We start from the raw sequence: 19325 nt of genomic DNA on the forward strand, positions 1-19325 counted from the left end.
GTCCCCTGACCACTCCTTCCCGAGACCCCCAACCCTAACTGCCCCCCAGGACTCCACTCCCCTGCCCAACTCGCCCTGTCCCCTGACTGCCCCGACCCCATCCACCAACAGTCCGACAGACCCCCAGAACTCCCACGCGGCGCCTACCCATCCCCTGACCAACCCCCAAGAGCCTCTGCCCCATCCAACCCTCCCCCCCCCACTCCCTGTCCCTGCCTTATCCAACCCCCTCAACCCCAGCCTCTTACCCCTGCTGAGGCCGGGCTGGAGCCGCGCCACACGGCCGGAGTCGGGGCTGGGGACCGGAGTCAGGGGCCGGAGCCGCGCCACATGGCCGCAGTTGGGGCCTGGCCCGAGCGGGAGCCGCGCGGCCAGAGTCGCGCCCGGGGCCAGAGTTGGGGCCTGGGCCGGGGCCTGGCCCGGAGCTGTGCCGTGCGGCCAGAGTCGGGCCGTGCGGTGCCTGGAGCCCTCCTCGCACCCCATCCCCGCCCCAGTTCACCTGCAGGAAGCCCTGCTTCCCGCGAATCGGCTGATTCGCAGGAAGTGGGGGAGGGGGAGGAGAAGCGGGGGGGGAACGTGAGGGGAGGAGGTGGAGCTAGGTGAGCTGGGGCCAGGGGCAGGGCCGGGAGCTGCCACAGATTTTGTTAAATTTAAAAGCCTTTTTACAACCAGGACAACCGGTTCTAAAAGGGCTTCTAAATTTAACAACCAGTTCCTGCGAACTGGTGGGAACTGGCTTCAGCTCACCACTGCACTAGAAGCACCTACATGTTCTCTGTCCCGTGTGGCTCTTCTGATATGCGATAAGGAGTAAGCATGGAAGGGAAGTTTCACTGCACTCCCAGCATTCATAGGGGCTCTATGTGTAAAAAAGTTTGCACTCAGTCTGAAGGTTTGACTACACTCCCAGCATTCATAGGGGCTCTCTCCTGTGTGGAGTCTCTCCTGTTTAACAAGGCCATTGTGGCAACTGAAGTTTTTCCCACACTCAAGGCATGTGTTGTTTGTCTCTCCTCTGGGAATTCTCTGCTTTCCTTGAGGTCCTTTTGAGTTCCCTGAAAATTACTGGATTTATCCACTTTCTCCCGTGCTTGGTTTCCTGGCTGTCTTCCTGGCCTGTGCTGACTTTCCCAGGTTTTCCCCTGCTTGTGACTCCTGGACACATTCCCTTTAGATCTTTGTGATAATGTTCTGTGCAGTTCCACTTGCTCAGCATCTTCCTGCGGAGAATTCTGTTCTGCATCCTCACTCACCATCCCATCACCTGCTGGGAAACAGAGAGAGAAAAGCCTCAGAAGCAGGGATGGAAAAGAGGAGAACAAACCAAAATAAGAGCTTGAGAGCTGAGGAAATAAATCAGGAACTGATCTGAGAGCAAGAGGAAGACCCAGGAAAAAGCAACAACAGGAAATGTGGAAATGGTGGAAGTGCTAAATGCCCTTTTTTGCTTCAGTTTTCATGAAAAAGTGTAGTTGTGATCGAATGTCTAACACAGTGAACACCAGAGAAAATGAGGTCGGATCTGAGGCTACAATAAGGAAAGAACAAGTTAAAAATGACGTAGACAAGTTAAGTATCAGAGGGGTAGCCATGTTAGTCTGGATCTGTAAAAGCAGCAAAGAGTTCTGTGGCACCTTATAGACTAACAGAAGTATTGGAGCATGAGCTTTCGTGGGTGAATACCCGCTTCGTTGGATGCATGTAGTGCTCCAATACTTCTGTTAGTCTATAAGGTGCCACAGGACTCTTTGTAGACAAGTTAGGTGTCCTCAGGTCACCAGGGCTGGATGAAATCCATCCTAGACTACTCAAGGCGCTGACTGAGGAGATATCTGAGCCATTAGCAATTGTGTTTGAAACCTCATGGAAGACGGGAGAGATTCCAGAGGACTGAAAGAGGGCAAATATAGGGCAGGTGTACAATTAAAATGCTGCACTGGCACAGCTGTGCCGCTGTAGCGCTTTAATGAAGATGATCTAAATCAACAGGAGAGAGCTTTCCTGTAGTTAATCCCCTTCCCCAAGAGGCACTAGCTATGCCAACTGGAGGAGTCCTGTTGACATAGCACTGTCTACATGAAGAGTTAGGTTGGTATAACTGTGTCACGCAGGGGTGCGGTATTTCACACTCCTGAGCAATGTAGTTATACCGATAACTGTAGTGTAGACCAGACCAGAGTGCCAATCTATAGAAACAAGAATAAGGACAATCCAGGGAATTACAGACCAATCCGTTTAACTTCAGTACCTGGAAAGATAATGGAGCAAATAATCAAGCAATCAGTTTGCAAACACCTAGAAGATAATAAGGTGATAAGTAACAGTCACCATGGATTTGTCAAGAACAAATCATGTCAAACCAACGTAATCAGTTAGTGGAATTCGTATCTTCCTCCCCATTGTGGAAGGGAGCGAATTTCATGAGCTGACGCTGTACAGTTTTCTGTGCAGTGCAAGACAACACAATTTTGGGTTTGCACCCCAGAGGGGGCGTGTATTTGAGTGCCGGGCAATTCCTGAGCTGAGTCATCCCACACAGAGCTGATGTCAGTGTCGGTGTCTTTCTGCAGCTGGGTGTGGCCCTACTTGCAAGTGTGCTAGAGGAGGCTTGAGGGCCTGGCTCGGCAGGGCAGTGTAAGGGAACCCAGACTGGTGGAACCAGCGGGCTCAGGGGTACCCCAGTACATCAGGTGGCACCCCGAGGGTGGACAACCAGTCATGGGGGGGTTAGATTGGACATTAGGGAAATCTTCCTGTCAGGGCAGTTAAGCACTGGAACAAATTACCTAGGCAGGTTGTGGAGTCTCTGTCATCGGAGGTGTTTAAGAGCAGGTTGGACAAACACTTGTCAGGTTTGGTCTAGATAATACTTAGTCCTGCCATGAGTGCAGGGGACTGGACTAGATGACTGATCGAGGGCCCTTCCAGTCCCACATTTCTACGATTCCCTTAAACTCTTCCAACTAAGGGAGAGAAGAGGGGAGCAATTTTCCCTCCACATCCCATGCAAACACTCAGGATGAAGGGAGGTGAGGGAGGGAAGCTACTGACATAAATCAGTCGGGGTGGGTAGGAACCCATGAGCCATCTCTGCCTGGAGGATATGACACCTACTGGGGACAATCCTAAACTCAGATTGCTCACAAGGTCTTTGTAGGGAATCCCAGCTGTTTCCATCAGGTACTGACAGTATTTGAGTTGGTTGAATGATTCCTCTCCTGTGCTGCTGCCTCTCAGGATCTCTCTTTCTCCTGAGCCCTGGAGATCTGGGACCCGCGGCTCCTCCTCCCATTCCAGCTGGGAGATCACGTCAGGTTTGGAAACCGGAAACCCTGCCCAGGGGAAAGGAAACAAGGGAGATCAAGTAAACTCTTGAGACATTTGTCACAAAAATGTTCCATTGTTTTAACCCTGGTCCATTGTAAATCCATAAAATCCCAGGGACAGATGCCCAGGTGCTCAAAAGTGCAAAGCTCTCTGCTTATGAGGGATTTAACGATCCTCATCTGTGCTGGGAACACACACAGCCAGACACTCACCCTGAAAGAGGCCCCTAAGGTAATTCTATGTGCCAGACGGTGAGGACTCTAGGAAGAGGGACATCGCCCTGGAACTGCTTCTGACTGAGGCCACGGAGGTTACAGAATCTGTGACTTTTCGGGACCTCTGTGACATCTTCTGCAGAGGCAGGGCTGGGGCAGCTGGCAGCCCTGGAGCAGTGGCCCCAGGGCTGAAGCAGCAGCTGGGATTGGGTCAGCCCCGCTGGAGCTGGTGCAGTGGTGGGGCTGGAGCAGCTGCTGGCAGTCAGCCCCAGGGCCACCGGAGCAGAGACCCTGGAGCCTATGGAGCAGCTTGCCAGTGGTCAGCCCCGGGGCCACCAAAGAAGCTGGCTGGTGGGCTGACCGCTGGAGCAGCAGCCACTGGGTTGAAGCAGCCGCCGGAGTTGACTCAGCCCCTGCTGCAGGAGCAGTGGCAGGGTTGGACAGCTGCCGGAGGTCAGCCCTCAGCAGTGCTCCAACTGTTAGTCCCCGCCCCCAGGGTATTTTTAGTAAAAGTCACGGGCTTCCGTGAATGTTAGTTTATTACCCACAACCAGTCCCTGACTTTTACTAAAACTGCTCAGGACAGAATTTGAACCTTAGTCCCATGGAAGCACATGAAAAGATGGGAGTTGCCTTACCAAGTGGGGGGGGGGGGGTCAGTGCTAACGAGGCCAATTCAATTAGGGTGGATGTGGCAACTGTTGGGGATGGGCCACATCCACCTTAATTGAATTGGCCTCGTTAGCACTCACCTCCCACTTGGGAGTTGCCTTACCATCTTTTCATGTGCTGTATATTTATACCTGCCTACTTTTTTTTCACTCCAGGCATCTGATGAAGTGGGTTATAGCCCATGAAAGCTTATGACCAAATAAATTTGTTAGTTTCTAAGGTGCCACAAGGACTCCTCATTGTTTTAACTGTGGTATGTAACCTATCACTTAAACTAGCCTCTGTATCAGATGGCTGGAAGTCAGCTAAATAATGCTGATTTTTCAAAAAGGCTCCAGAGGCAACCCTGGCAATTACCAGCTGGTAAGTCTAACTTCAGCACCAGGCAAATGGGTTGAAACTATAGTAAAGAACAGAAATATCAGACACATAGAAGAACATGATATATTGAGGAAGAGTCAACACAGCTCTTGTAAAGGGAAATCATACCTCACCAATCTATTGGAATTCTCTGAGGTTGTCAGCAAGCACGTGGACAAGGGTGATACCTGGACTTCCACAAAGCCTTTGACAAGCTCCCACTCCAAGCTAGCCGGACCATTGGTCTGACCCAACATGGCCATTCTTATGTTCTTATGAAGGAGGCTGTCACTGCACACCACTGATCCAGACTCCCAAAGGTGTCTGCGCTCAGCCTGACTTGCTGGGTAAGCATGGTTGATATATAGGGTATTGTACCCGGGGCCCGGTCTAGGAACTGGAAAACTGTAATTCCACTCCAGAAGATAGACTCATAGACTTTAAGGTCAGAAGGGACCATTATGATCATCTAGTCTGACCTGCACAACACAGGCCACAGAATCTCACCCACCCACTCCTGTAACAAACCCCTAACCTATGTCTGAGCTATTGAAGTCCTCAAATCGTGGTTTAAAGACCTCAAGGTGCAGAGAATCCTCCAGCAAGTGACCCATGCCCCATGCTGCAGAAGAAGGCGAAAAACCTCCAGGGCCTCTGCCAATCTGCCCTGGAGGAAAATTCCTTCCTGACCCCAAATATGGCGATCAGTTAAACCCTGAGCATGCGGGCAAGACTCACCAGCCAGACACCCAGGAAAGAAATCTCTGTAGTAACTCAGATCCCATCCCATCTAACATCCCATCACAGACCACTGGGCATACTTACCTGCTGATAATCAAAGATGGAAAGACCAGAGGCCTAACACCTGAGGGGGGTGCTCGGAGAGAACAGGAAGGGGACAGAGATACAGCTAGCCCTGTCACTCACTCTGACACCCACTTCCCTTCCTCCCACTGCTGCTAGCTCTCCCCAGCTCCTGGGACCCCAGGGACACCCACTTCTTGTGTTCTCTCCTCCACTCCTATTGTCCTCAGTGCTTCTCTCTACCAGTTCCCTCAAATTTCCGGCTCCCCAACCACTTTCCAACCCCCCCTTTCCATTGTCCCAAATGTTCTTTGCTCCAGAGTCCTAGGAGCTCCTGCCAAAAAAAGTGTCCCTTCTCCGCTTCTCCTTGCTAGAACCCCCTTTTCTGGAGCAGCTGCCACCGACTCTTTACTCTCACTATCACCAACCCTCCCAGCTCCTTGAGGTCCTGGTCCAGCACTGTCCCATTGCTCCCAGCCCCTCACTGCACCCCAACTCCTTACAGCACCTACTCCATGGAATCCCCCCTTCCCACTGTCCCCAGATCTTTTGGTTTACTGGTGCTGTTTGCCCCAAGCCTCCCCCCACCCCAGCCTGCCACCATTCAGCCCCTCCCCTAATAGCACCTAGTAGCCTGAGTAATGGACCAGCATCCCCTTGTGCTGGACGTTCTACGAACACTGAAGGAAAGGACAGGCCCTGCCCCAGAGCACTGGCAATTTAAGAATAAGATGAGAGACAGATGGACACAGATAGATGCGGGTGGGGAAGGAAACGACGAGACGTGTGGGTCACTCTGATAGGCAGTGCTCTTAGCACACCAGCATCCTAGCCATTGTTATATTTTGGTAGGCACCATGGAAAAAGTGAGTTGTGGGGCAGGATGGGAAGGAGGACAAGGAGGAAGCTTGGGGGATACTTTTGAGGAGCTCCTCCCAAGCATGAGGAGCAGTGGCGAAGGCACAAAGGGGCTTGTTTGAAATGTTAACAAGTGGGTGATGGAATATGGCACCATCATGGTCCGGTGAGAGGTCAAAGTCAGCATCTCGACATTTGGGCTTAAAAGTTAAGATCAGCGGCTTATGTTTGAGTCAATAGAGGCAGGGGAGCCAGTGGAGAGACTCAAAGGAAGGCCTCTGTCATGAATTGTCAGTGTCTTATATGCACCATCCTTTATACAGTCTCTCTCGGGAGCACCTCTCCACTGCATCAGGGACCAAGCCTCCCATGTCCACAGACTTGTCGGTCTGGGGGAGCGTGGGCTCTTAAGCCCACCCACCCCGACCTTGGCTTGAGAGCCTGAGCTCCAGCCCAAACCCAGCCCTGAGCTCCAGACCTGTAATGTGTAGGTGTCGTTTTCTCTGAGGACATCTCCCACAGCTTTACTCTTCAGAGACCAGGCCTCCTGATGGCAACACCCATTTTTCTCATTGTGGCTCTCCAGGGAGTCCAAATGATTTCAAATTCCTGCTCATCAATCTCTCACTGCAGGAGGAGATGTAAGCAGTAGGTATTGGCAGCATCGCAAGAAGAACCTGGCCTTTATTAAACAACTGGAATAAGGAACGGAAGGGTCATTAGGGTTAGTCTGATGAAACAAAACAAATCAAAATTGATGTTGGCAGAATCATCTGCCCAGCTTTTCCGAATCCTCCTCAATTTCATCTCTCTCCCCTGTTTCAGTCCCTGTGGCCTCCTGGGCAGCAGCACACTCCTGTTCACACCCAGTCCCTTTATCCCAGGTTGCACTTCCTTTGTGTTCCCATGTTCTGCTTCCCTTGTCCCCTAGTCATTCCATATTAGTGTCCAGTTGTTGTTATTGCAGTTCAGGGTGACTGCACCTGTCGTCCCTGTCTATGATCCACCAAGGGCACCCACTCTCAGGTTTCGAGCTCCCCAGCTATCACCTTCTTGGGCAGTGACACACGTCTCACTGCCTCCTGACAAGGGTATTTCCAGGCTGCACAATCCCCTGCCTAGGCTCTGAATGCCCCAGCAAGACATACTGCCCTAGCAGGCCTGCCTTGCCTTGCCTTCCCTTCAGAGACGGTAACCATGTAATTGCACACAGGTCTGTCTAAGCAAGCGCATTAATTCTTAAGGAGAAAGCAATACAGAGAAAATATTTATTAAAACGGTAAAAGAACTTACATGCCTGCTAATAAGCTCACCAGAGATCAGTCGCTGCAACTCCAACGAGCTCTGTGACTGGTAAGCATTTCTTCATGCACACAAAGCGTTTATCCTGGGGTGGGCAAACTACGGCCCATGGGCCGCATCCAGCCCACCAGCCGTTTTAATGCGGCCCTCGAGCTCCCACTCTGGTGCTCCAGCTGAGGAGCAGGGTTGGGGGCTGCTCTGTGCAGCTCCCGGAAGCAGCAGCATGTCCCCCCTCCAGCTCCTACACATAGGGGCAGCCAGGGGGTGCCGTTTCACATGCTGTCACTGCCCCAAGTGCCGCCCCCATTGACCAGGAACCGCAGTCAGGGGGAGCTGCTGGGGTGGTGCTTGCGGACAGGGCAGTGCGCACCAGAGCCGCCTGGCTGTGCCTCCACGTAGGAGCTGGAGGGGGGACATGCCGCTGTTTCTGGGAGCTGCTTGAGGTAAGTGCTACCCAAAGTTTGCACCCCACAGTCACCCCCACACCCCAACCCCCTGCCCCAGCCCTGAAACCTTCCTGCCCTCCAAACCCCTTGGTCCCAGCCTGGAGCACCCTCCTACACCCCAAACCCCTCATCCCCAGCCCCACCCCAGAGCCTGCACCCCCAGAGGGAGCCTTCACCTCCCCCATGCCCCTGCCCCAGCCCTGATTCCCCTTCCACCCTCTGAACCCATCAGTCCCAGCCCAGAGCACCCTCCTACACCCCAACCCCTCAGCCCCACCCCAGAGCCCGCACCCCCAGCTGGAGCCTTCACACCCTGCCCCCTGCACTCTACCCCCCACCCCACCCCGAAGCCTCCTCCCGCACCCTGAACTCCTCATTTCTGGCCCCACCCCGGAGCCCTCACCCCCAGCCAGAGCCCTCGTCCCCTCCCGCACCCCAGCCCCAATTTCGTGAGCATTTATGGCCTGCCATACAATTTCTTTACCCAGATGTGGGCCTGGGGCCAAAAGTTTGCCCACCCCATGTTTATCCTGTGGTTACAAACTCAGAAGATGCATACTCAGTTTTAGGGGGCCATAAGTGCTGGAACTAGGGGTGCTGGGGGTGCTGCCGCACCTCCTGGCTTGCAGTGGTTTCCATCATATGTAGGGTTCACAGTTTGGTTTGATGACTCAGCAGCCCCACTACATAAATTGTTCCAGTGCCCCTGTATGGGGCCTCAGTAGGCCAAAGTCTCTTCCACCCTTCCCTAAGGATTGGGCCCCTCTTGGACCAGAGTTCCCGTGTTCTTGATGAGAAAGAAGGGGATGAGTCAGTTTAAATTCAGGCTATTGATCCAAAAATCCTTTCTGCATCTGTTGGTCTCTGGAGAACCCAGCTTGCATTGGTATAGGTGAGCCTCTGCAGGTGGTGGGGCTTTTCTGGCGGTGTTACAACATGAATAAATTTGCCTGAGCAATACTCACTGCTCTCGCCTGGAGGAACTACCCTTTCTCATTGTAACCCTTCTGCCCGTCTGAGTTGGCAGCAACAAGGGCCGGGTTCAGTATCTAGGGGTTCCGTGTCAATAACGCAACACAAAACCGGCTCGAGCCCCCACCCAGTGACCTGGGACAAGTACATACCACCCCCCCAGGCGCCTCTAGTAGGCAATACTTCCCCTCTCGCAAGCACAGAGTCTGAGTGTAGCAAAAGCCTTTTAATAAAGGAGGGAACAATGCGGCATCATGCTGGGGAAACACCACAAACAGGAGTCATAACACAAATCATGAGCAAAAGCCCCACCCCCAAGTAAGTTTGGCAGTGTCCTTTTCCCCTCAGGGTCTTAAGACCAACAACTCAAAAGATCACCCCAAAGGTCCAACACCCCAAAAGTCTCTTGAGTCCAGCAACCCAAAAATCACCCAAAAGTCCAACAACCCCAAAAGTCTCTTGAGTCCAGCAACCCAAAAATCACCCAAAAGTCCAACAACCCCAAAAGTCTCTGTCCCTAGTCAGTGCAGCCCCAGTGTTCAAAAGTTTATCTGCAGAGTTTTACTTCCCAGCCCGGGGGGTGGGGTGGGGGTAGCGGGGTTAAGGGGCACCTTACACGGTCCGAGGCCAACCGCCCCACCTCTCCATGGGGGTTCTGCTGCAGCCGCTAACGCAAGTCACGCCCATCATCCCAGAAACTGCTCTGCCAGCTGCTCAGCAACATGGCTTCAGGCCCCCTCACAGCACTCAGTGATTTCAGCTTGAAGAAGTGAAGCCTCAATGCTGGTGCCCGAAGTAAATGCAGCTCAGCGGCCTGGAACTACCCTCCTATGATCAGCCCCTGAAGTTCTTTTCCACAACTCACCACCAGATGTCAGGGTAGAGCCCATCCTGACTCTGCTTACACCGTAGTAATACATGCAGTCCCTGTGCTGCATGGATACATAAACAATTCATACAATGGACTCCAAAGACATTGAATTTCATTCAATAAGGTGTGACCAGGCTATTGCAGGAAATTGCCATGCCTGTCACAGCGAGGTCTTCCATTGTCTCTTCAGGGTGCGCCATTCGTATGTGGACAGTTCTTGATAATGCATCTATATCAATCTAGACACGCCTACATTGCTGTGAGAGTCATTGCCTCCCACGTCCCAGAAGAGGAATTAACTCCTTCACACCCAGAGCATGACAATGCAAAGTGAGAGTGGAAGCGGAGTCATACATATGTTCATTTAAATAAATAAATACATCAATGAAATAAAAATACTACCAAACCGTCCCACTTTCTCCACAGGGTGATGTGGTCAAAGCAAAGGGCTAGGCTAATGAATCATAAAATCACAGAAATGTAGGCCTGGGAAGGACCTCCAGAGGTCATCTGGTCCAGTGGTTCTCAAACTAGGGCCACCGCTTGTGCAGGGAAAGCCCCTGGCGGGCCAGGCCGGTTTGTTTACCTGCCGCGTCCGCAGGTTCGGCCGATCGCGGCTCCCACTGGCTGCGGTTCTCCGCTCCGGGCCAATGGGGGCTGCAGGAAGTGGCGCGGGCTGAGGGATGTGCTGGCCGCCCTTCCTGCCAATTGGCCTGCTGACCCTACTTAAACCAGTGACAGGAACCGGAAGCTGTCTGAATAACTGGGATCCACCCTGCTCTGGACTGTGTGGCTCTCATGCCCACTCCCCTGGCTTGACTTCCAGGGGCCCTGACCTGGCTTGGTTCCTGGCATCTGAGCTGTGGTTCTTTCTGATTTGTCACCTGCCTTTGACTCCCTGGTATCCTGACTTCGACTGAGGCTGGTTACCAACTTGTGGTTCTGAACTCTGGTTTGTCTCCTACCTCTGATCTCCCAGGATCCTGACCCACCTGGCTCTTGGCTCCTGCCTGTGGACCACTAGATCTGGTTGTCCATCACCCAGCCCTGACATCAGTACAGCAATAACTGGATGAAGTTCTATAGCCTGTGTTATACAAGTCAGACTAGATAACCAAACAGTCCATCCTGGCCTTAAAATCTGTAAATCTAGAATAGATGTTGGAATACCAGCGTTTCTCTGCATGCCCTCCAGCTGTGTGCACCGTGTCAGCGGCAACAATAAGTGAATGGTGGAGGGATTAGTGGAGCAGCTTGGCAGAGTTGTGACTGTGATAAAAGACAGGTGTATGTCAACCCTGAGGGAACAGGTGTGCCTCATTTAAGTGCTGATTATTGTAGGTTGTGTCAGTAAAGGTGCACAGGGATTGTCAGCAGTTTGGTGGCATATATGCAAGGGTGAAGGGTTGGCAACATTTTGCAAGTCTGAGCTGGTTTGCGTGGATTGGGCTCACTGGTTCAGTGCAGGCCAGGTGTAGGAAACTTCCATTCACTACACCAGACCCAAACCCAAGTTTGACCTTTGCAAAGAAGAGGTGTTAGACTGTGCCATGCTGCTCCCGTGCTCTGTTCCCAGAGTGCTCTGTGGCGTGGAGGGCAGAGTGCTTGTATATGTGTCATTGGTACATGGGGACGTTGCTGAAACAGGGCAGAGCTGGAGGTGCATGGTGCGGGTGGTGTGAACCTTAACTCTTCATTTCTCCTTCTAAGAACCGAGAGGACAGGAATCCTTACCCAGCGAGGTCACATTCTCATAGTTCTCCTGCATGACGTCTCTGTGGAGGGCTCTCTGAGCGGGGTCCAGCAGAGCCCACTCTTCCCTGGTGAAATGCACAGCCACCTCCTCGAAGGTCACCGACCGCTGAAAGAGCAAGGGTCCCCCACTCAGTGCCTGCTGCCCAGTGACAACCCCCTGTCACAGGAGGAAAGGCCCAATCATATAGAAGCTCTGGGAGGTGGGCCATCAGCAGAGTGCCACCCCTAGGAGGTGCTGGGAGGGAGGGAGAGGAGCTGATCGGCGGGGCTGCTGGTGGGTGCTGAGCACCCACTTGCATCCGAAGAAGTGGGTATTCACCCATGAAAGCTCATGCTGCAAAATGTCTGTTAGTCTATAAGGTGCCACAGGATTCTTTGCTGCTTTTACAGATCCAGACTAACACGGCTATCCCTCTGATACTTGTTGTTTTCCTGTGGGTGCTCCAGTTCCGGAGCACCCACAAAGTCGGCGCCTATGATGAGCAGCAAATAGATACAGCAAATAGAGCTGCTAGCATGGTGCAGGGACAGCTCCCTGGTAGGATTCCCAACCCCCTTCCCATTGCCATCAGCTGGATGTGAGGGGACGAGTTATCTCCCCTACACCTCACTGGTGGAGGTCCCCTTCGTATCTCACAGCAGCCCCTGGTTAGTAAATTCACACGCCAGCACTTAGAGGCTGGGGGGTTTTCCCACTGCAGTCCAGGGGGTTGTTTCCTGTTCCACAGTTCAGGGCTTCTGTACCCCCAAACAGGGGCGCTGGGACAATTTTTATAGTGGGGGTGCTGAGAGCCACTGAACCAAACTGTAAGAAACTACTTCAAGCCAGGGGCACTACCACACCCCCAGCACCCCCTAGTTCCAGCACCTACGTCCCCAAAGCTCATGGGTCTGATCCTAGGACCCAGCCCCCAGGTCAAACCATTCCCAGCAGTTTGTTACACCCTGTCCCCTCTCTTTCTCCACCTCTCCCACCTCCAGGCCACACTGCCCGGCAGATCCCGTCTGCTCTGTATTCTCCTCTCTCTCACACAGGAGCCCGCCAGCAACACCCCGATCATCCCTACCTGAACTGGCTCCACAGCCGCCATTTCCCTTCCCTGTCGCCCGGGAAGAGGGGATGAGCAGGAGCGAAACATGGATGTTATTCCGCAGCCTGTCAGGACAAAAAGGGCAAGTGGGCAGATTGCAGAAAAGGTTTTATTTCAATTTACCTCACGGTTCCCCACAGGCTCTTTCCCGGCAGAGCTGTTCTCGACTCTGCCATGCAGGGCAAATGCTCGGTCGCTTTACCACAGAGCAGCCCTGGCCCCTCTCACCAGCACTAAACCCACTGAGACCTTTTTAAACCCTCCCAGGAACAAAGTCTCTGAACCAAATGCTGATCTCATTTGTCCCTATGTTAATCTGGAGTCACTCCTTGTACTTCCCTCCAGTGACTCTGGATTAACACTAGTTTCAGTGAAACAAGGCTTTCAAGGAGCGATGAGGACAGAATCCTTTTAAACAGGTCACATCTGGGCAACAGTTTTCCCTCCAGAATGTGACGTTCCTGCAGTACTGAAGGCGGCAGTGCAGCAAAAGTTGTGGTGATTGTGACAGAGCTGGTCATTTCCTTGGTAAGTGTTACTGAATGAAATAAGCATATTTGGAGACCACGGTATGAAATGCAGAGGTTCTGTATTATTGTGGGCCAGGTAGATCAAAGGACTATATTGGACAAGGTGGCTGACAAGAATGGTCTTTGGGGACAAGATGTGTGAGCTGGATTTCCTGGGAAATATCTTGAATGCAAATTCCCCCACCTCAGTTTATGCAAAATCCCAGCCTTCTGAAGCTATGCCCTGAGGAGTGGGCCTTTGTGTGCTGGCCATCTGTTATTTGAGGCCAAGATCAAAGGCCAAATCTGTATAGAGGCAAGACTGAACTATTTGTGGTTGTTCTGGTTCTGTTATGAACTTGTAACAACAACAAAAAAGCTTTGTGGAGTTTGAGGGCCTGGCTCCTACTAGATCCCCTGCTGGAGCTGGGGGTGGGGGCCGATTTCTGGTAAGCTTATGAGCATGCATGTAGGTTTTTATAGTTTTTACACTGCTGATAGCCTCTGGAGACAACGCAAAGTGCAGACACTGGCCTGTGTAGGCAGTAGTGGCTTGCTGGGGATATCACAATGTAGGCAGGGAGCTGTGCAGGCAGGAATCACTCTGTTCAGGAGGAAGAGAAACACTGGACACTGCATTAGAGAGGTGATGGCTGGGAGCCAGAAGCCTAAAAGTGGGTGCCCTTGGTGGACCATGCAGTGGAGATACACGTGCAGTTGCCCTGAACTGTGAAAGCGATTTCATATCAGTATTTGCTAAAAGGACAGAACATTAGCTCACCACCTGCTGACCCCACCCTGGGGAAGCTAACCCCCCGGGGAGCCCGCCTCCATGGCAGCTAACCCTGCCTGGGGAACCCTCCTGCGGCAGCTAACCCCGCCTGGGGAGCCCCCCCCCCCTCTGCGGCAGCTAACCCCACCCGGTGAGCTCCCCCCCCTGCGGCAGCTAACCCCACCCAGGGAGCCCCCTCTGCGGCAGCTAATCCCGTCCGGGGAGCCCCCTCTGCGGCAGCTAACCCTGCCTGGGGAACCCGTCCGTCCCCTGCGGCAGCTAACCCGGCCTGGGGAACCCGCCCCAGCTCACCTCGGCTTCACCTCTTCCTTTGAGCATGCCGACGCTGCTCTAATTCTCCTCCCCTCCCAGGCTTGCGGCGCTGGTTGGAGGAGACAGAGCTGGGCTGTGTGCTCAGCGGAGGAGGCAGATGGGGTCTAAATGAGCTGTTACCACTCAAGAAAGAGATCTTGGAGTCATTGTGGATAGTTCTCTGAAAACCTCCACTCAATGTGCAGCAGCAGTCAAAAAAGCTAACAGAATGTTAGGAATTATTAGAAAAGGGACAGATAAGACAGTAAATATCATAATGCCACTATATAAATCCACAGTACGCCCACATCTTGAATACTGTGTATACTTCTGGTCACGCCATCTCAAAAAAAGATATATTAGAATTGGAAAAGTACAGAGAAAGACAACAAAAATGATTAGGGGTATGGAACAGCTTCTATATGAGGAGAGAATAAAAAGACTGAGACTATTCATCTTAGAAAAGTGACAACAAAGGGGAGATATGATGAAGATATATAAAATTATGAATGGTGTGGAGAAAGTAAATAAGGAAGTGTTATACACCCCTTCACATAACATAAGAACCAGGGGCACCCAACGAAATTAATAGCCAGCAGGTTTAAAACAAACATACGGAAGTACATCTTCACAAAGCACACAGTTGACTTGTGAAACACATTGCCAGAGAGTGTTGTGAAGGCCAAAAGTATGAATGGGTTCAAAAAAGAATTAGGTAAATTCCTGGAGGATAGGTTCATCAATGGCTATTGGCCAAGATGGTCAGGGGCCCAACCCCATGTCCCTAAACCTCTGACTGCCAGAACCTGGGACTGGAGAACAGGGATGGATCAGTCAAAAAATTGCCCTGTTCTGTTCATTCCCTTAAAGCATCTGTCATAAGACCAGATACTGGGTTAGATGGACCATTGGTCTGACCCAGTATGGTCATTCTTATGTTAACGGAAGGAGACAAAAAAAAAAGACTATATTGGGGGGAATCCCTTCCTGACCCCTGCAGGTGATTGGCTGAAGCCCTGAAGCATGAGATTTTAGGAACATAAGACATAAACTGGATTGGAGCCCCAGGACTGCCAAACCCTACCCCCTTTCATCAGAAGCAACCTGACATACAATCCTACTCAAATTTGTCAAGCTCTCTCTTAAAACTAATTAAGTCCACCACCTGCCCCTGAGGAGAGTGAATCAAGGTTGGTCATGGGGAATTGAATCCCCCAGCAAATTCCAGTAAGGAGAATGACTCAGGTTCCATCGAAAACATGAGCTGTTGCTGTAATTAAAAGGCACTGGGAATACCTCCAACACGGAGAGGATTTTTTACCTGATATTTGATAATTATATAGAAAATGGCAAAATCTGAGGTTTTGTTTGAATGTTCAGTAATTAAAGAAAGAAGTGTGGAAATGGAGGTATTTTGAATCAATCTTCACAATTAAGAAAGGAAAGTGGGAATATGAGAGGAATTGTATGTTAATAGTTCACAACAGGAATAGAAGCAAAATTTGAATGAATTTCTTATCAGTATTTTATCAATAGAGGAAAAAAAGCCCCAATATTTGCTACGCAATCCTTGAAATATTCAAGAATGTAAGGAAATGGCAAAATCTGAGGAGATTTTAATGTTAACATTTTACAATGAGAGAGAGATAGAAATATCACAGGGGATATTAAATGAGTAATAGATAACTAGAGAGAGAATGAGGCAAGGCTATAGGGTATTTTATAGCAATCTTGGGGAGTTTTATATCAGAATTGGGGAGAAGTGAGTCAAAAACTAAATATTTGATAATAGGGAGAAACAATAAAATCTGAGGGCATTTTACATCCATAGTCAATAATGAGAGAGAAAAGTGGGAACACTTGAAATGATTTTATATGACTGTTTGTAACCAAACACCCCTCCCACCCAGCCACACATACATTCACATGATGAGCAGGAAGTCCTTTGAAAAGCTGCTTTAAGAGGACAAGGCAGGGGAATATGGAGAAGGACGGCTCCCTGGCAGCATGGAAGGGGCAGCATCAGGGGACGGGCAGGTGACTGATGGGGGCGGCAGTCAGGCAGTCTTTGGCGGCTTGCCTGCGGGAGGTCTGCTGGTCCTGCGGATCAGCAGCAATTCGGCGGCGGGTACACCGAAGCCGCGGGACCAGGGACCTCCCACAGGCAAGCCGCCGAAGGCAGCCTTCCTGCCGCGCTTGGGGCAGCAAAAAAGCTAAAGCCGCCCCTGCCCACCCCACAGGCAGCCGGGTCTCGAGGCTCTCCCAAGCAGCACCCACTAACCCCCTTCCCATCTGGGGAATGACACAGGACAACAATTTCCTGCCTAAACAAGGACAATCTGCTGCAGAGCAAATGGGCAGGGAACTATCCAAAATCTGAGGAGATTTGAAATGAGAGAAATTGAGAGATGAGAATTGAGAAATTGAGAAATTGAAATGAGAGATTTGACACTGGAGAATTAGAGAGAAAATGGGGCAAAATCTGAGGAGAATAGAAAAGGGGTCAGTAATTTGAGAACAAAGTGTGTGGGGGAAATCTACATGGATTTTACCTCCATATTCGATAATTAGAGTGAAATGGGGGAGAATTGGAGAGAATTTTCATCAGTATTTGGGAGGGAAATGGCCAATTCTGTGGTGATTTCATCCTCCCTTGTCCTTGCTATTCTGTTCTCTTCTCGTCTTGCTGTAATTTCCTGACTACACAGAGATAGTTAAATCTACATGTCTCTCTCCCCTCTCCCTTCAATCTCTGTTTCATTTTCTCTCTCTTCCCTTCCTCACAATTCCACCCCCAAACTCAAAGGGGAAAACCCACTGGAGACAGGTCTCCTTGCTTCCCCCCCCCCATCCCAGTTTTGCTCCTGGAGCAGATCCCGGCAAGAGCTGAGAGCAACAGCGTCACTGTTGTTAACACAGCTCCAATGACTCCCGCAGGAGCATTAGCAACAAGGGAGCAGATTCCGAGGCCGTGAGATGTGACATTCCAGGAGCATTTGTGCCTGTCCAGTCCCCAGCACTTTCACTGAGGTTTCACTCCATCACCTGGTCTCCCCGGCTCAGGGGTTGAAGTCAGCAGAGCCGGGAGCTGCCCTACGGGGCTGGTTCCAGCCAAGGAAAGTCCCCACCTACTGCTGGGCTGAGGGTACGTTGATGGGGCATCATGCCGTGGTGCGGGAGAGGCAGCAGGGGCCTGTGCTCTTGCGGCCATTAGAGACAGGAGTTGCTGGAACAGTTCTCTCTGTTGGGCTCTGTCCTCCTCCCTTAGCCGCCGTTCCTGTTCCAGGAACTGCTTTGCAAGTGCCTGCTCCCTGGCTGAAACGCTCGCCTCCAGCTGGATGGCGAGCCTCAGCCTCTCCACCTGCCTCTCAGCACGCCGTTGTTCCAGTCTTTCATCCCTCTGCTTCTGGTAGCGCACCTGCTGCTCTACCCTCTGAAGAACATGGGCCATGACTTCGTCACGGAAACGCTTTCTTTTGGAGCGGTCCACGAGGGTACGCTGGGCCAAGGATGGACTCCCTGAAGAACAGCAGGCCGTGTAGCTCGAGGATCCTGAAATAGGACAAGGAAGAGAGGGTTAGTGTCTAAACTAGCTTGGCGGAGGAGACAGAATCAATAACTGAGGAATCCCAAGGACATTAAATGTAACAGTTCTGAAGTGAACCTACCCATATTGTGAAGGGGACACTTCAGTCCTCACACTGTCTCTTGACACAGCCTTGTTAATCACAGTGACAGATGTGCAGAAGCAAAAGTTTAAAATTAAAACCTTTACTCTGCTTCATAAAAAACTTCGTCACTTATTTCCATATGGGGGAGGGGTGTATAGTGCCCTCGCTGCAAAAGGCTTCTTCTGTTGTTTCAAACCTTTCCTGTTTCAGAAGGCATAACAGTACTTCTGGTGCCTTTGTGGCAGAGAGAGATGTTATTCCAAGCTGCTGGAGGGAAACCCGCAGTGTCAGCAGCAGAAGTATTCAAATTGGCAATTGATCTTTGATTATTAGTAGATAAGTATGCCCAATGGCCTGTGATGGGATGTTAGATGGGGTGGGATCTGAGTTACTACAGAGAATTCTTTCCTGGGTGCTGGCCGGTGAGTCTTGCCCACATGCTCAGGGTTTAGCTGATCGCCATATTTGGGGTCAGGAAGGAATTTTCCTCCAGGGCAGATTGGCAGAGGCCCTGGAGGTTTTTCGCCTTCCTCTGCAGCATGGGGCATGGGGCACTTGCTGGAGGATTCTGTGCACCTTGAGGTCTTTAAACCACGATTTGAGGACTTCAATAACCTAGACATAGGTTAGGGGTTTGTTACAGGAGTGGGTGGGTGAGATTCTATGGCCTGTATTGTGCAGGAGGTCAGACTAGCATGAGCATAATGGTCCCTTCTGACCTTAAAGTCTATGAGTCTATGGCCTGGTCTACACTACACATTTAAACCGATTTTAGGAGCGTTAAACCGATTTAATGCTGCACCCGTCCACACTAAGAGGCCCATTATATCGATATAAAGGGCTCTTTAAACCGGTTTCTGTACTCCTCCCCAATGAGAGGAGTAGCGCTAATATTGGTATTACCATATCGGATTAGGGTTAGTGTGGCCCCAAATCGACAGTATTGGCCTCCGGGCGCTATCCCACAGTGCACCATTGTGACCGCTCTGGACAGCAATCTGAACTCGGATGCAGTGGCCAGGTAGACAGGAAAAGACCCGTGAACTTTTGAATATCATTTCCTGTTTGCCCAGCGTGGAGCTCCGATCAGCACGGGTGGCGATGCAGTCCCAAATCCAAAAAGAGCTCCAGCATGGACCGGACGGATGTGATCGCTGTATGGGCAGACAAATCTGTTCTATCAGAGCTCCGTCATAGAAGATGAAATTCCAAAGCATTTTAAAAAAATCTCCAGACAGAGGCCACAGCAGGGACTCAGCACACTGCTGCGTGACAAGCATAACGGAAAGCCAAAGAATCAAATGGACGCTCATGGAGGGAGGGAGAGGGGACTGAGGACTCAAGCTATCCCACAGTTCCTGCAGTCTCCGAAAAGCATTTGCATTCTT

The 19325-nt window shown here is 51.3% G+C and overlaps 1 protein-coding gene across 4 annotated transcripts; it reads right to left on the minus strand.

The window, feature by feature from the left end:
• Positions 1 to 603: 603 nt before the first annotated feature.
• LOC123350123 (zinc finger protein 641-like) lies at positions 604 to 11599 on the minus strand. 4 transcript variants are annotated; one of them, XM_044988514.1, is made up of 3 exons: positions 11562 to 11599; positions 3189 to 3332; positions 604 to 1264 (listed from the first exon to the last, which is right to left on the minus strand). In XM_044988514.1, exons 1-3 carry the CDS (start codon positions 11593 to 11595, stop codon positions 882 to 884), a joined length of 561 nt encoding a protein of 186 aa, XP_044844449.1. In that variant the 5' UTR covers positions 11596 to 11599; the 3' UTR covers positions 604 to 881. The 4 variants fall into 4 exon arrangements, 3 of the variants coding, with proteins under 3 accessions (XP_044844449.1, XP_044844451.1, XP_044844450.1); XM_044988516.1 differs by having other exon boundaries at positions 3145 to 3332; XM_044988515.1 differs by having other exon boundaries at positions 604 to 1267; positions 3145 to 3332.
• Between the last annotated feature and the right edge of the window lie 7726 nt (positions 11600 to 19325).

The sequence above is a fragment of the Mauremys mutica genome, chromosome 15, assembly GCF_020497125.1.
Source record: "Mauremys mutica isolate MM-2020 ecotype Southern chromosome 15, ASM2049712v1, whole genome shotgun sequence".
Classification (NCBI taxonomy): Eukaryota; Metazoa; Chordata; order Testudines; family Geoemydidae; genus Mauremys; species Mauremys mutica.

Excerpts from the sequence above, each read along its gene's own strand:
- LOC123350123 (XM_044988514.1), bottom strand. The coding sequence starts at position 11,595 with ATGCAGGAGAACTATGAGAATGTGACCTCGCTGG. Across the intron at positions 3,333-11,561 it reads TGAGAATGTGACCTCGCTGG|GGTTTCCGGTTTCCAAACCT; the intron begins GTAAGGATTCCT and ends TCCCCTGGGCAG. Across the intron at positions 1,265-3,188 it reads ATTCAACCAACTCAAATACT|GTGATGGGATGGTGAGTGAG; the intron begins GTCAGTACCTGA and ends GTTTCCCAGCAG.